Source organism: Drosophila persimilis, unplaced genomic scaffold, assembly GCF_003286085.1.
Source record: "Drosophila persimilis strain 14011-0111.01,24,50 unplaced genomic scaffold, DperRS2 tig00000325-arrow-arrow-pilon, whole genome shotgun sequence".
In the NCBI taxonomy this organism is placed as follows: Eukaryota; Metazoa; Arthropoda; class Insecta; order Diptera; family Drosophilidae; genus Drosophila; species Drosophila persimilis.
In genome coordinates this window covers 27,919-42,980 of record NW_020825311.1, presented here as the reverse complement: position 1 = coordinate 42,980, position 15,062 = coordinate 27,919, and the positions used below count along the sequence as shown (strand labels likewise).

The following is a 15,062-nucleotide window of genomic DNA, read 5'->3' as shown; positions in this document are numbered from 1 at the left end:
ACCTAGAAAGTGGATTGCAATTTCTCTTTGTTTCCACAACGAATTCCTTGCTTAAATCATCTTTGCAGAGCCTAAGATCATCATGATCAAGATATTGCATCTCTACAATTTTCAGTAGCGAATTGTTGTAACAGCTTAATCGAATTTGCAAGGCTTTAAGTTGTATGCGGAACCAACAGCTTGAAAATTCCTACGATCGATTGTTAGTTACAGTAAAGCAATCGATTACATCGGTAACAAAATGTTTATAGGCCTTTTCCTGGTATATTCATGGTACACGTCCGGCGTGAGTGAAATAGTAAGATGTTTCAATAAGTATTCTTTAGAATTGGAATTTTAGCCGGAAATTCTAGCTTCTTACAATTATCCAGTGGAGGAGCACTCCGTGGAAACAACCGATAACTATATACTAAAGCTAGTACACATTCCAAATTCGCCCAACGCAAGAAATGCGCAAAGCCCCAAGCCGGTGGTCTTTATGATGCATGGAATGAGCGGCTCCTCGGACTCCTATCTGTTGATCGGACCCTCTGACGGCCTACCCTACTTGCTCGCAGATGCGGGATTCGATGTGTGGCTGGGAAACTCACGGGGAAACACCTACTCTCGCCTACACAAATACATGGATCCCAAGCACAAAAGTTTCTGGAATTTTAGCTGGCATGAAATGGGCACTAGGGACCTGCCCGCGAGCATTGACTACGTTTTGGATAGAACTAGCCAAAGATCCCTGCACTATGTGGGGTACTCTCAAGGGGCCACCCAATTTCTCGTGATGCTCAGTATGCGGCCAGAATATAACGAAAAAATTAAGACATCACACTTGACGGCACCTGCCGCGTTTCTTAGAAACATGAACACGGGTTTGGGCAGCATCGTTGAAAAAGTAATCCTGGCATTTGACGACCGAGAGTGGTTTAGTAACCGCCATGGAATACCCAGTTGGGCCTCGATATTTTGCAGTGTCCGACCAATGAAATCGATTTGCGCGGCTTTATTTATGATGGTATACGGTATAAATGGAGATCAAATCAGCAAAGTGAGTATCAATTGATCAAATGCTAAACTTATGGCGCACATTTAATCCTCAAAGGCTATTATAATGCTTATTCTGAAAACCCTTCCGGCGGGGATCTCGTCGAGACAGCTGAAGCATTACCTGCAACTAAAAAGGTCTTCGAGATTCTGTATGTACGATCATGGCAAAAAGACGAACAGGCTTATCTATGGGAGCTCATGGCCGCCCGATTATCCCCTGAAGTATGTGAAGCCAAAGTCTCCGATCAATCTCTACTACAGCTCCTCTGACTTTGTGGTATCCAAGGAGAATGTGCTCCTTCTGGCAGAGAAATTGTCCTTGTGTGAACTACATCATATTCCGTATTATAGTCACATTGAGTTTCAGTTTGCACGTGCTGTGGGTACAACTCTGAATAGGCCGATTGTAAAGCTCATCAGTAAGTACGAAACGGACCGAAATAAATAAATGAAGTCTATCGATGTGATTTGGGATCTACTCTAAGCTAAATATATTATTTATTTATTAATCAGTACGCGTTGATTCAGAGTTGATCGCCGGATCAACCAAAGACTCTAGTTCGTAAATTTACAAGTTATTTTTTTTGGCACTATTGATAGTTCTGGCTGCAGCCCTTCTCTGGCCTTTCCATCCATTTCGAGGGCATCTCTAGCGACGTCGTCGGTGCTCGTAGCGATTCATGGATACCACTATGTTGTCGAAGATGTATTCTCGTACCCCCAGGCCGCAGATGAAATCGAAATGATTCCATCGCTTCCAGGGCACCTTGTACGCGGCCTCGACATTGGGCAGCCGCGTCAAGAGCTTCCAGATGTCGGCCGGGGCGACAATGTAGTCGTTTTCCGAGAAGAAAATGGTTATGGGCGTCGACACCTTCTCCAGGGCATACTCCGGCGGCTCCAGTTGCTGGTAGTGCAGCCAGTTCCGCTCCGGGCCGTAGTCGTACTGCCGGAACTTGGTGGACACGTAGCCCTGGAAGTAGTGCATCAGCTGCTTGACTGATCCGCCAGTGGGGAAGTTGGCCATCAGATCCGGCAGAAGGGTTTTGTTAAGGAACCGAGTGTCATAGCCAACGGCGGGCCAGAGACGCGTGATGCACACCAGCGGCTTCTCGTTATCCAGGCAGGTCATTGAGAGGAGCTTCTTGAAGAACTTGTTCGTGGAGAACATCTCGACGCCCTCGAGCATCTTGGAGATGTAGTTGCGCGTCCCCAGTATGGGTCCGACGATCTTGGCCAGCCCGCTCTTCGTATTACTCACATAGGCCACCGGAGCCAGCAGGGTGGCCGTCTTAAAGACCGTATTATATTGCGGCATCATCGAGTTGAACACGAGGAAGATGGTGCCGCCCTGCGAGATGCCCACGAAGTGCATCCTCGCCACACCGCTGGCTCGCAGCACGTAGTCGACCTGGGCGGGCATGTCGTAGATGCTCATCTCGTGCCAGCTGAAGTTCCAGAACTCCCTCTCTGTGGCGTTCATCCAGAGGTTATGCCGGCAGTAAATGTTCCCCCGATTGTTGCCCAGCCACACATCGTAGCCGGCGCGCCACAGCAGATAGGCCAGCGAATCTTCGCGTCCGTTCAGCAGCCAGCTGCAAGGGAAATGGGAAATGCAGTTCGCGAGTGTTCTTGTATCTGGGGCAAGCGGAAGCAGCGCTGCTTCTGGTGTTACTCACACATCCGACGAGGCGTACAGGCCGGAGAGCAGGAAGACAACAGGTCGGCGCAGCACTGTGCCGTCATTGGGGTCCACCTGCGGTATGCGATGTAGCGTCAGCACATAGCCATCCTTTGTTGTCACCGTGTGGCGTTCGACGTTGTAGCCATCGTTCTGTATGCGCCGCACCTGCAACGACACATCATTAGTGGTGGAGTGGAGCCAGGAAGTTTGTCTCACTCTGTGCAAACAACACACACGATCCGAGGCGAAGCCCAAAAGTCGAAACACAAACGAAACACACAAAATGTTGGCACATTTATTCGTATACTGCTTGACATTTGGAGGCCACGAGACGCGTGCGTTGTGACATTCAGGTAATTAGGAATTCTGCGAGCGAGCCGCTGTGCGCGCCAGGGCCTCCCCAGATCCGATACGCTCCGAACCCCCCCTCGATTGAGGCGCCCCGCTGGATACCTACCGCATCTGTTATGATAATTTCGCGGGATTGACGTAGGGTGGCCGTCACCTGTTGCAGCCACCACATAGCGACAACGATCAGCGACACCAGCCCGACGATATCCAGAGGCAGAGGCAGCGATCGCATGGCTGTCCAGGATTATGATTACATGAACGCTGCTGGGATGTGGTGGGGATTAAGTAACGCAGCCGTAGAAGCCTGAACCGGTCCGAACGGGGTCGTGCCTCGTATCGATCGAAAACGAAAGCTGGCTGCCACGCGGTGCCCCAGCTGCCCAAGGATTGGGATTGCTACCTAGGACTGGGACTGCGAATGGGACTGGGGATCGTGAGTGCGAAAAGAAAGTACGGCCGAACAGCAGACCAGCCGCCAGAAGAGCTTTCAAAAAGGCCGAAACAGTCGCACTACTCGTACATACGTTCGCATGAATGAATATGAATGAAAATTGCAATCAAAGTGCCGTTGTCGTTCGTCGTTCGTCGCCGTCGCTTTACGCCGCTATTTTTCGTCGTTTTCGTGGTCTCGTGCTCTCGTGCTCGGCCCGGCGGTACCGCTGCTAACGTTCGATTCGAATGTGCTTTATCGACTGCGCATGCGTCCGCGACTCGCAGGGCTTGTTACCCAGCGCCAAGCCAAGCTCCAACCGGCCTGCTGTCTGCCTGCCACTAAGCCGCCGCCGCTGCTGCTGCTTCTGCTGTTCCAGCCACCTGCATGCCGTAGTACCTGAGCGCCCAAAAACATCGGCGCATCCAAAAGCCACCTCCGTCTCTGCTGTTTCTGCTGCTCTCTGGCAGAAAGTACAGAGCTGTACGTACACTGTGCATAATATCCACAGCTCGCCCCGCCACACCTACACACGCCGCCCCCGGAACTGCCTCCCCAAATGACTTGGCATTCCGCCATGGCAATTTGAGCAATTATAACAGCTTAATGAAAGAGAGAACGCTCCCTACCCAAAGGTGTCAACGCCGCTCCCGTACAGTGGGCGGCATCAAAGCTTCAATTTTAGCTCTGAGAAATGCGAGAAGAAAGTGGAATTGACCTTGTCGTAGGGAGAAACCCATAGGTAGATCATACTCGCATGCGTAATACCGGTAAAGCTCTTCTCACGGACAACACTTGGATTTACAGATCGAATCTCTGTCAATCTTGGGGTCACACCTCGCTATTGCATTCAAGGGAGCTTTCCCTGAATATAAATATTTAAATTCAGTGATTCATTTGGTTGCATTATCTCTGGATAAGTCATATCTATACCTATACATGATCGACAGTTGATCAATCGAAGTAACAGGAACCGAACCCCACTTGGATATGCAAGAGACAAACCAACTGGAAGATAAAGGATGATAAATACTCTCAAAAGGTGCAACAATACGGAACGGAACCCACTGAAAGTTATGCACATCACATACGTACAATGTATTCATGAAATACAATTGATTTTGAGCAGTGTATACATTTTTGGGAGCTACTTACATTTTTTCTTTTTTTTTTTTTGGCTCAGGCTCAGACTCTGAGTGTGGCGGTGGCTGCTTGGCTCGTATTGTAGTCTGTCGTATGTCGCCGTTGTTTTCGCTGAATTGCAATAACCTGTTGCCTAATGAAAACGGTCGTCTGCTTATTTAGGATGTGGCCCGGCCCGGCTCGGCTCGGCCTCTGCCCCCCAGACAGTCGAAGTACTGGCACTGGCACCGGCACGGCACACCATACCATACCCCAGCGTAGTAGTGCCCATGGAAGTTTGAAAAGCTATGGATGGTGTGTGTCGGTTTTCTGGTGTTTATGTTTACGTACTCGAAAGACAATTGACGACGTCAGCCCCGGTGTATGCCCCTTTCTGGGGAACCACTTCCCAGTCTCTCACTCTCACACAATCCATTCAGTGGAGCGTCCACGACCTGGAGAGCGTTTTCTGTTTGCTTATATGGCTTTTTAATAACCCACCAACATCTGCGCAAGGGGTTGTAAATGCTGTGCACATACGATACTCGTATCATTGGACTTCATTTAACTTACTGCCCGAGACCATTTCATCAATGGACCGGTTGGCCTGACGCTCCACTGGCCCAGTGGCGGCATTGACCACCGGATACCCACCAGATACCCAGACTCAAGTACGTGAATGCCATGCCCCCCAACCCCAGCCCGACGGATCGGCCCAAGGCAAGTAAGTCCCAGGGGCGGTGCCCGTATGCCTGGCGTTAAAACAGTTTACGCTAATTTCTATTGTGACACATCAGACAGTGTTTGGACGCGTGCGTCCAACCCATCCATCCATCCATCCATCCAACCGGCTGTGGATCAAGTAAACTGTTTAGTTAACAGGTTTCGACAATTAAACAATAAACATATGACTGCGAGTGCAAGTGCGAGTACATTCAATGAAATGGGGCCTAGGGCTTGGGGCCAGGGGCTTCTTTCACAGCTCCGGCCTCCAACCTCCACCTTGTTTGACTTTCTTCACTTTCGGCTAATGCCTAATGGATTCTATATAATAGCGGCCTAAAACAATCCATAATGCATGCCCCATGTCGCACTCCATTGCCAAATTTGCTTGTTTATTTTGGTCTCTGTATTTACCCCACATCGATGATACTCAAGTGATGTAATTATGGGGTATTATTAATTGTATAAACACGGGGATATTAATGAGCAGCGTATTAAGTTTCAGGGAACGGAGACACCTACGATTTCTTTATATTTTTCCCACCATAAGGAAGTTTCTAATTCCTTTTCTATGAGTAATGTTTTGTTTGTACTTATCACATTCGTTTCAAGAAACCTACTATATTCTATGAAGACCCTATAATTAGATCAAACTATTAAGTAGTTTCCCATATGAAAGATTCAGATTTGAGTGGAGGTAGCTCTGAGGAGGGACTTCCTTGAATTGCAGTTATTTTTCAAGGATCACTACTGAGAAAAGTTCTGCCTGCGCATAACTCCTCAATCGATTGTTTAATTTAAAAGTATTTATTTCATTTACTTATGAATCACAAATTTTGAGGAAGAGTATACAGATATTGGTTATCTGGAAACCATTTGGTAATTTCCCCACTTTCGGTCAGTCATTCACAGTTGCGTGGCGTGAACTTTGTATTGAACTTGAAACCCAAACTGGACAAGATCTGCATAATGCGTGCCCCATCCACATCCACATCCACCGAAACTGATGCGATGCGATGCGTTGTGGCGGCCACAAATCAAAGGCCCGTCCAGCTTTTCCTTCCAACAATGAGCTGACATTTCACTTTGAGTGCTCTTGTTTCTGATACTCGAATGTTTGCATTGGGTTTCGTTTTCTTTCGGTCTCTGGAACTGGGTTTCCGGTCAGTCCGCTCAGCTCAGTTCAGCTCAGCCTTTCTTTCGTCTTTCTTCGTTCGTTTATCTAAACCAGAAAAGGCCAAGGCGGGGCAGCCCAGGCGATGTAATCAGTTGCTTATCAATGCAGCGCCAGCCAAGCCGTCGGTCATAAAACGAAAGTGATTGACGACTGAGCTCGGGGAAAGGGCAGGCGATGACTGTCACCAGTTTCCCCGCACTGATCGCCGGGTCAGTGAATAGCACTATGCTAATCTGGGCCTAATTGCTTCTTGATGTGTTTGTAAATTGGCCCTTGCAAACAGCAGCAGCAGCGGCGGCCTTGGCCAGGAACCGTCTACCTGTCTGAGGCGCTTCTCTAATTGCAGCCCGACTTGCGGCGTCCGCGGCTGCCTGAGTCATGAGCCAGGGATTACATATTTACAGCTGCCTGGATGGATAGTTGACTGCTAGCTGACTGCTAACTGCTGGCAATTGTCGGTCGTAAAACGCGGCAAGCAAAAATAAAATAAAAATTCAACAAAATCTCAATCCACCGCCACGACTCCGGCCGACAACAAAAGGAACATTGTGAGGCCTTAGGAGGAAGTGGCTGCCACCACCGCCGCCACCGTCGACGTCGACTTTGACGTTGTTCGTCATGACTAAGCGCTGTTACTCAAAGGGAAACCAATTGATTCCTTCCTGTTGCCGTCCACCACCGCAGAGCCACGACGGCAATAACAAAATCTAAATATTTAACGACTAAATTGAATCTGAAGGCGCGCTCACATTAGTCAAATTTCCGTGGCACGGTCTGCACTGGGGGTTACCTGCTGGCATAATCAATAAAAGATAAACAGTGGGCCGACCAGTTCCGAGTCCCAGGCGGAGGCTGCTACCTCACGGAATGGAAAATGCTGCAGGGAAAACCTACACTCCACGGCCGAAAGTCTCAAAACAACTATATACAAATATACAACAAGTACAACAAATAGGAGTAGTATGTAAAGGCTCCTCCTCGTTGTCGATTGTCGTCATTGACGACAGCTTTGCCAGAAGTTTCGCTTGGGATTCTGTCAGGGCAGCAGCAGCAGACCAACCAGAAGGTAGTGGTCGCCCGGTCCATCCATCCATTCACAGGCACTTTGCCTGGAAAGACCCCCGTGGACAACAAGCACTCCGATGCGATGCTGAACTCTCGTGCAGGCATCGGCTGGGTCTCTGGGCAAAAATCATTCACGCTCGTCCACTCCACTGAACATTAAACAAACAATGCAACGGATTCGTCCCAGTCGATCAGGTTGATAAGCGTTTCGGTCTTGGTTTAACTATGGCATGGTTTCAGATTTTAATTAGTTTTTAAATTATGTTATCAGTTATTATTTGGAAATGTGTTGGCTTTGTGTGGTTGCATTTTCCCTCATATCTGGAAAAGTATACAACTTTTTATTCCCATAATTTGAGCCCATAATCTATGCTCTGATTGATTACACATGATATCAAACGGGGGGGCTTGTCCTACTCTCCAGACCCTTATTGTTCATGCTCTCTTTTGTATTGGAGCTCTCGTATTGTACCAAATAAACAATACGAGTACGTACGCGTACGAGTGCCGGGCAGTGGTAGAGGTAGAGGTAGAGCCAGACCGACCCCGACGCTTACCGAGCTAAGGGTCCCGTCCCGAAGAGCGCCTGCAAGCGAATTGGCTGCCTACAATGAGAGGGGCTCTCGATGACGATGTGGATGTGAAGTACCCCCGATATAGCCGCGCCAAAATGTTAGTTCCGATTCGACGAGCTGGCTCGCATGTTGGCTAGGGATAGGGCCGGGGCTGGCGCTTCGAATACACTTATCAGACCAACACACACACACACACAGTGATACTGTTTTATGGCCGGGGCGGCAACCCCACACCTAGCCCACTCAGAAGCGGCTGCAGAAGCCGTATGCCTGCCTGCCTGCCATGCCATGCCCTATTATTACCCAAAGGCAAACAAATGCAGGCACTCTCATGATGGATCTGGCATGCGGCAAACTGCAGAGAAAGGCAGAGAGACCCGGCCCAGGGCCAGGTCGTCATCAATATATGTATGTATATGTACATGTATCTGTGTCTGCCACACAGCGACGACAACGACGACGACGACGAAGGCAACAAAATTCCAGAGCGCACGCGTTCTCAACTTTAGTTCTTTGTGAGTCGCCAACGCGTACGGAGCTGGAAATCGGAGTCGGAATACAGGCAGCAGGCAGGCAGCAACAGCTGAAACTCTAAAGAGAACCAACGCAAGCTGCATTTGTATCGCATCGCATCGCAGTATCTGTGTGCCCATCATCGTGTATCTGTGCGTGCGCGTGTGTGTTGTGTGCGTGTTAGCCGGCTCTTGGCCAGTTTTGTTGATTTCGTTTCGGGCCCGTCAAACAAGGAGCGACAACCTAATCAATCAGTCATTCAATATGGCAATTTCTAAGAGCCATCGCATCAGGAGAAGCAGCTGCAAAGTTGTTCCAGGCAGATGCTCCACCGGGAACGGGCTGGCGAACCCTCTGGCTCTGGCTCTGGCATTGGTCTTCGTGACGCTGGCCGCAGTGTCCATGCTGGCTCCATGCTCGGCTCTACCTTGTAAGTATCAGACACACCAGCTCCACATCTTCTCCTACCCCTGTTATACGAGTGAATCTGAGAGATAGAGAGATGCATTGTCGTCATCATCATCATCTTTGTCGTAATCACTTGTAGATGCTGCGGTCGCATCAGGCCTTTGACTTATATATCTGGCTGCCGTTGCTGCCCGACTCTTCTGAGAGACATTATTGCATTTTCCCCGTTTTCTTTTAGTTTGTTGGCATAATTCAAACAGGCAGGCACTGACTGCAGACAGCTTGCCAGCAAACTGCGCGTAATTATGCCACTGCCGCGGAAGAGGCGACGCAGAGGCCGCAGATGCCACAGCCCAACCGCGATCCAATCTACACCCCAAAACAGTGGCACTTGGGTGTCTCATAAAAGCCCCCATCGACCACAGGAGCGTCAGAGAGACCCCAGCAGCGTGCGAAAGTTCAATAATGTTTAGCAACAGGCCAATTGAGGCGGTCGCCAGAGTTCAAGTTGTGCGATAAAACAGAGATAACAGGGGGATCAGTCGCAATTCAGTTAAAGAGGGGCCTATGGGGAGAGTCTTTATGGGAATTTAACACTGGGACATTGAATGAGTCAGAAGACATCTAACTGAGCGGGGTTCCCTAATTTCTGGTTGAACAAACTCATAATTTGTATCGCGTTCCATCAATTAAAATTCCCTAAGCCCATAACTGTCCCGACCCCACCCTTAAAGGATCATTGATCATGCTTGCATGTTGCCCTGTGTAGAACAAGTAATTTTTCTCACTTAAAACATGCCCACACAACATGGGAGCAACCGAATATGTCCAAAAAGATAATTTCCCAATGAAGGCAGGCACTCCACCACAGAAGGGACCCCGGACCGGACCCCGACAGATGACACTGCCCCGGTTTGGGCAACTGCAACTGCGGCAAGCTGCGTGGACAGCCGAAAAGAAAATCGATTTATTTTTCCTGTTGTTATTTTCTCTAAATGCCATTTCGTCTTTGTTTTCGTTGGTGCGGCATGCTTTGTCCCATTTTAAGACCTTCTTTAGACTCTGGGACGCTGTCTATGCGCCGATGCTGTGTTATTGTTGTTGCCTGACACTCGTTCCCAAGGGATTGGGAATAGGAATAGAAATGGGCATGGGTATGGGCCGCACCGCCCATGCATATCTCATGCAGAGCATCTAATAATTCTGTTTTTCCACGAATGCAGTTGCATCTCCTAGAGTCTTTTGGGCACAGGCAAAGAGGCATCGAGGCATTGAGGCATTGAGGCATGCATTGGCATGGCAAGGGATTGAGAATTGAGAACGAGATGTGCGTGCGAAGAGGGACGGGCAGGAATGGATGTCATCTCATAAATAAAGTCAGCTACTTTATAGGCAAAGAAAAGACAAACTGGGCGGGTTGCCGCTGCCTGGTTTCGTTGGTTTGTTTATTTTGTTACTAATTTGGGATGTTGTTGGTGTTGTCGTGTGTGTCTGGAATTTTAATCACTGCATCGACGACCACTTGGAAGCATTTTGAATTATTGGGGCGCGGGCGTACGTATGCACATACGCCGGACGGGAATTCGGGTTGCGGCCAGCCCGCTATCTGAGATCTGGGACGGGATGTGGCGGGGTCGGGTCCCAAGAAGTTGTCAATGAATGTGTGAGAAAATGTGCACTGATGACAGTGATGATAGCTGCCGAATAGATGTGGCTATGAATGGGCCGTGTCGATGTCCATATCAATGCCGTTTGTCAACGCACACTCGGATATATTTGTAGATGCTAGAGGCATGGCCATAAAGAAAAACCATTCGAAAAGGCCTAATGGCGGCTGTGTGGAGGAATATGGCAGCAATACTGGTTTATTAGTTCGTTAAATGGGAAGTTTATCAATGTAACGGTGGGACTATTATCATCGTTTGAGAATACATTTTATTAATTTTCGGTCCAAAAAGCTTTTGGACATTCCTGTACATCACGCAGGTTCTTTCCTGTTTTTACTTTCTCCCTGCTGGTCGTTGTTCGAATTTGCATTTCGTAAATCATAATTGATTCCATTCTGTGAAAGTTGTTTAGCAAGACAGTTTACTGGTCGGCCCCACACAAACTAGACTCGAATCTAGATCTAGTGATCGTAATTTGATGATCGTCCACTCAAATCTTTTTGCCACCCACCTGTACACAAGGAAAATTCATGGAAAAGTGTTTGAATGCATGAGAGAAGATGCAAACAGGATATTTTAGGCAATAGAATTTCAGTTTTCTTTATTCTTCTGCCTGTTTTCGAATAAGCTGATCTTACATTGATATTTATATAGATTAATTTATTCGATAAAAGGGATTTCCTTATGTAAAGATTGTCCATCCTTTAAATGAATCAGTTTTCTATAAGATCCGATCCGTTTTAATAGAGTTTTTTTTCGGATTCTTTTTAAAAAATATTTAAATAAGAGAGCTACATAATTAGAGAATTAGAATTGTACATGTATTCTACATCATCAGCACACGCCATCTGTTGGCAGTTACATGCCAGCTACATGTAATTCTACATTGAAATTCCACATTGGTTTGTAACTTAACTATGTCTTGTTCATATCATTTTAGCCGAGTCAACCACCTTTACTGCGGATATCGAAGAAATAAATCAAAATGAAACGACCGTTGAGCCTGCCCTCCAGGACGTGGCGATCGATCCTGTAGAGACCAGAGCGTCTGAAGTTGTGGATGACCTGGTGGACACCAGCTTTGTTGCTTTGGCCGGCGAGGACCTGGAGCAGGACATACGAAATGCGGTGAAGAGTGAAATGGAGTTGGAAATGGAGTCCGATGCCTCGAGTCCGGTGGTGCAACTGAAGGAGGAGCTCGCACTGGACCAGGAAAATAAAACCGATCATCAGGAGACTGAAGGTAAATGGTATAACCATCCTGAGATGGAGCGCAAGGACTAACCATAATCCATCCTTTATTTGCAGTTCAAAGTGCTCGCGAGCCCAAGACACTTGAAGCTGAGGAAGGGGGTTCCAAAGAAGTCCCATTGAACCCACAAGCGAACAACGATCAAACCAAGGAATTACAACAAACAAATACGAATGCGGATACCGCTACGGCTACTGAACATACACCTGTGTCCAGCGAGCAGGAGGAGGGCCGTAGCAGACCGTTGCCCAGTGTAACCAGTGACCTGGTGTCCGTCATCTTCAACGAGAACCGGGCTATCACCGAACAACCCATCACTAAAACGAACCTGTTGGCCTTGGAGCAGGAGCACGAGGCTTTGGAGGATAGAGAGACAACTCCGTTGCCGATCTATGAAGGACCCAAGCACCAAGTGACCAAGAAACAAGGCGTGGAAGATCTGCTGCCCGTTGAGGTGGCTCCGGAGGTTCCTTCGCAAGAAACTAAAACTGTTCTCGAAGGGCGCACACTTGAGGAGCAAACAGACAGTCTGAATGAAATCGATTCTGAGGAGATTGAACCAAAAGCGATCAGCACTATCAGCCTGGAACCTACCCATGCGGAAGTAGAAACTAAAGCTGATATCGAGGCTAAGGCTGAGATCGCGGCAAAGGCAGAGATTGAGGCACAGGTAGAAGAGTCTGGCACGCCAGAGGAAACAGTCGTGGAGCCAGCAGAGCCGCAGGACCCCGTTAATGAGGCCGCTGGAGCAGAGATCGTACCGGAGACTACGGAGGAGACTGCAACTGAAGTCTTAAGCCCCAATGAAGAGCACTCAGAGGAGGAGGAGGAGGTTGCTGTAGCCCGAACTGAGCAGATTGAGACTGTCCATGAACCAACCGAAACACCGAAAGTCGTAGATTCAGATGTTCCCAAAAGCACCCACAATGTTGAAGATGAGTCCATCGAAGAGAAAGAAGCAGAAAGCGATGAAACAGATGCTAAAACCGAAAAGTCCAAGGAAGATGACGATTCCTCGGAGAAGGAAGAAAAACCATCCGCTGCAGATGAGCCAAAATGTCCATCGGACGACAGCACCGCCACGCCGCTGGTGTCCTATCCACCCCACGATGCCGGACAGACCTTCGACAGCAACTCGGCTGACGAACATTCAGCACCTCTCTCGCGGCCCTCCTCCTACCGTTCCACCATGATCATCGCCCTGTGCTCTGGAACTGCGGTGATCTTCATTATCACCTCGCTGGTCATTTTCGTGGTATCGTTCCAGCGCCAGCATGGGACACTGGACATCGAGATGCAGGAGCAACGCCTTGGCAAGGACTCTCTGGACGAGGAGGACGCTCAGATGAAGCTGCTGGATGTGGATCTCTCAACGCCCGTCATTGTGTCGATGGGCAGCGAGGAGACAGAAGAATGCCTATAGACTAAAGGCTATAGACGGCGCTGACTCCCAAGGGTGCCATGTAAATATTTCTAAACACTGAGATTGCTTTCATTATTTAAGGGAAGCAGAAAAGAAGACTTGAGCTAGCTCCTCCGCTCCGACTGGTTGTTACAGTTTGGTTGACACAAATCGAAAGAAAAGCGAAATCGAATCGAAATCAATTGCCATATTGTTTAATTTTAAATGCACATTTATTTCTAAGATTTTGCGAAATTTTTAAAAACAACTTTAATATTTATATGTAGAAATTTTTTTTAGAAATAAGCACATTTTTAATGAGTCTCTGATAGAAAGTCAGAATAAATATTTTCGAATAATTAATATCAGCGATTTCTTTGTTTTATATGAACAACACAATCAACAATTGAGTGAGTATTTATCGAAGGTAAGAATGTAGTTTAAATTTATTCAAACAATAGCTAAGTAATGCATCTAGAAGCCACGTATATTGTTTTTTTTGTACTGTTTCAAGTTACATAAGTCACTTTTGTGCAAACACAAATAAAATGCTAGGATGGGGGAACCCCCGACACTCAGTCGCGAAAGGTTAACCAGAAAAATGATTTAGATTTCGGTCGCCACGAGAGAAGCGAGAACAATTTATGGCTTCAGTACGACTAATTGCAGTGAGGCGTATTGATCAAAAGCTCATTTGCCACTATGCCACTTTTCCACTTTGCCACTGCGGGCAGCGGCCTGCATCAAAGTGGATTTTTTAATTAGTTCATAATGTCGAGCGCGCACGATCGATAGTGAGTGGAGAGCGAGAGTGTGGCAGAGAGCTCCGAGCTTGCAACATAATAAATAAGCACATATTGAACTCTCCCCTTGCCGTGCACAGTCGCCCCTCCGTTCCCCTTCGCCTCGTCTCATCAATCCCATAATTTTAGACGCCATTGAGAGCGCGGAGAGCATCGAAGACAAGACGCTTTTCCGATTGAGTTGTTCTGCTTGTGTGTGTCCCTGTCTCTGTCTCTGTGTTTGTCTCTGTGTAAATGAGCTTAATGAGCGGAATGAAAAGGCGCTCCTCCGCTCGCTTCGTGACCGAATCAAATAAACAAAATGATTTTCAGATTAAGAGTTTACGCTGGGCCTTTTCCTATTTAGATATGTATTTGTTTATGCGGGATTATGCAATCGCCCGCACAGTGGGCCGGGCTCCAAACCCTAGCATTCGGCCATTCGGCCACTGGGCGGATAGCAAAATAGTTTCAAATTTCTCTTGCTATTAAAACAATCAATTTAAAAGCAATAAAATACCAATTGACAGCATAATTTTCACAATTCCATCGAAGTCAATTGCAAAACTCTCAAAGTTGGATTCGAAGTCGGAGTCGGAGTCGGAAGAGCCCCATGACGACCACGAGTTGGCGACGTCATTGTGTGGTTGGGTGGTTCCAGGGCTTGAGTGGTTGACTGCCTGACTGCCTGACTGGGGCGAAATGCGAACCGCCATAAATGCTGTGGCAGAGTCTATCATAATAGCGAATATTAAGTTGCAGTGCCATGCCACACATCGCCATCCACTGTGCTGCAGCCCAGAAGAGACTTTTACCACTTTCTTCTGGAGCCCCCAGTCCCCCGCCCATCGCTGTCTAGGGAGCGTCTAACGC

General features: G+C 47.9%; 3 protein-coding genes across 4 annotated transcripts; 2 read left to right on the top strand and 1 right to left on the bottom strand.

Annotated features, from left to right (window-relative positions):
* The first annotated feature begins 190 nt into the window (after positions 1-190).
* On the top strand, positions 191-1,522 carry LOC6598828 (lipase 3). 2 transcript variants are annotated; one of them, XM_002023904.2, is made up of 3 exons: positions 191-286; positions 341-1,039; positions 1,094-1,522. In XM_002023904.2, exons 1-3 carry the CDS (start codon positions 242-244, stop codon positions 1,484-1,486), a joined length of 1,137 nt encoding a protein of 378 aa, XP_002023940.2. In that variant the 5' UTR covers positions 191-241; the 3' UTR covers positions 1,487-1,522. The 2 variants fall into 2 exon arrangements, with proteins under 2 accessions (XP_002023940.2, XP_026845193.1); XM_026989392.1 differs by having other exon boundaries at positions 192-286; positions 1,148-1,522.
* Positions 1,523-1,631: 109 nt separating this feature from the next.
* LOC6598825 (lipase 3) lies at positions 1,632-3,576 on the bottom strand. The gene is made up of 3 exons (XM_026989393.1): positions 3,180-3,576; positions 2,718-2,887; positions 1,632-2,633 (listed from the first exon to the last, which is right to left on the bottom strand). Exons 1-3 carry the CDS (start codon positions 3,303-3,305, stop codon positions 1,688-1,690), a joined length of 1,242 nt encoding a protein of 413 aa, XP_026845194.1. The 5' UTR covers positions 3,306-3,576; the 3' UTR covers positions 1,632-1,687.
* Positions 3,577-8,725: 5,149 nt separating this feature from the next.
* LOC6598827 (translation initiation factor IF-2) lies at positions 8,726-13,718 on the top strand. Its single transcript, XM_002023903.2, has 3 exons — positions 8,726-9,108; positions 11,694-11,996; positions 12,062-13,718. The coding sequence occupies exons 1-3, from the start codon at positions 8,943-8,945 to the stop codon at positions 13,426-13,428; spliced, it is 1,836 nt and encodes a 611-aa protein (XP_002023939.1). The 5' UTR covers positions 8,726-8,942; the 3' UTR covers positions 13,429-13,718.
* Positions 13,719-15,062: the final 1,344 nt, after the last annotated feature.

Coding starts and splice junctions, on each gene's coding strand:
- LOC6598825 (XM_026989393.1), bottom strand. CDS start 3,305: ATGCGATCGCTGCCTCTGCCTCTGGATATCGTCGGGCTGGTGTCGCTG. Junction 2,888..3,179: donor AAATTATCATAACAGATGCG/GTAGGTATCCAG, acceptor GTGTCGTTGCAG/GTGCGGCGCATACAGAACGA. Junction 2,634..2,717: donor CTGTACGCCTCGTCGGATGT/GTGAGTAACACC, acceptor TTTCCCTTGCAG/CTGGCTGCTGAACGGACGCG.
- LOC6598827 (XM_002023903.2), top strand. CDS start 8,943: ATGGCAATTTCTAAGAGCCATCGCATCAGGAGAAGCAGCTGCAAAGTT. Junction 9,109..11,693: donor TCCATGCTCGGCTCTACCTT/GTAAGTATCAGA, acceptor ATATCATTTTAG/CCGAGTCAACCACCTTTACT. Junction 11,997..12,061: donor CGATCATCAGGAGACTGAAG/GTAAATGGTATA, acceptor CTTTATTTGCAG/TTCAAAGTGCTCGCGAGCCC.
- LOC6598828 (XM_002023904.2), top strand. CDS start 242: ATGTTTATAGGCCTTTTCCTGGTATATTCATGGTACACGTCCGGC. Junction 287..340: donor ATTCATGGTACACGTCCGGC/GTGAGTGAAATA, acceptor TTGGAATTTTAG/CCGGAAATTCTAGCTTCTTA. Junction 1,040..1,093: donor ATGGAGATCAAATCAGCAAA/GTGAGTATCAAT, acceptor TAATCCTCAAAG/GCTATTATAATGCTTATTCT.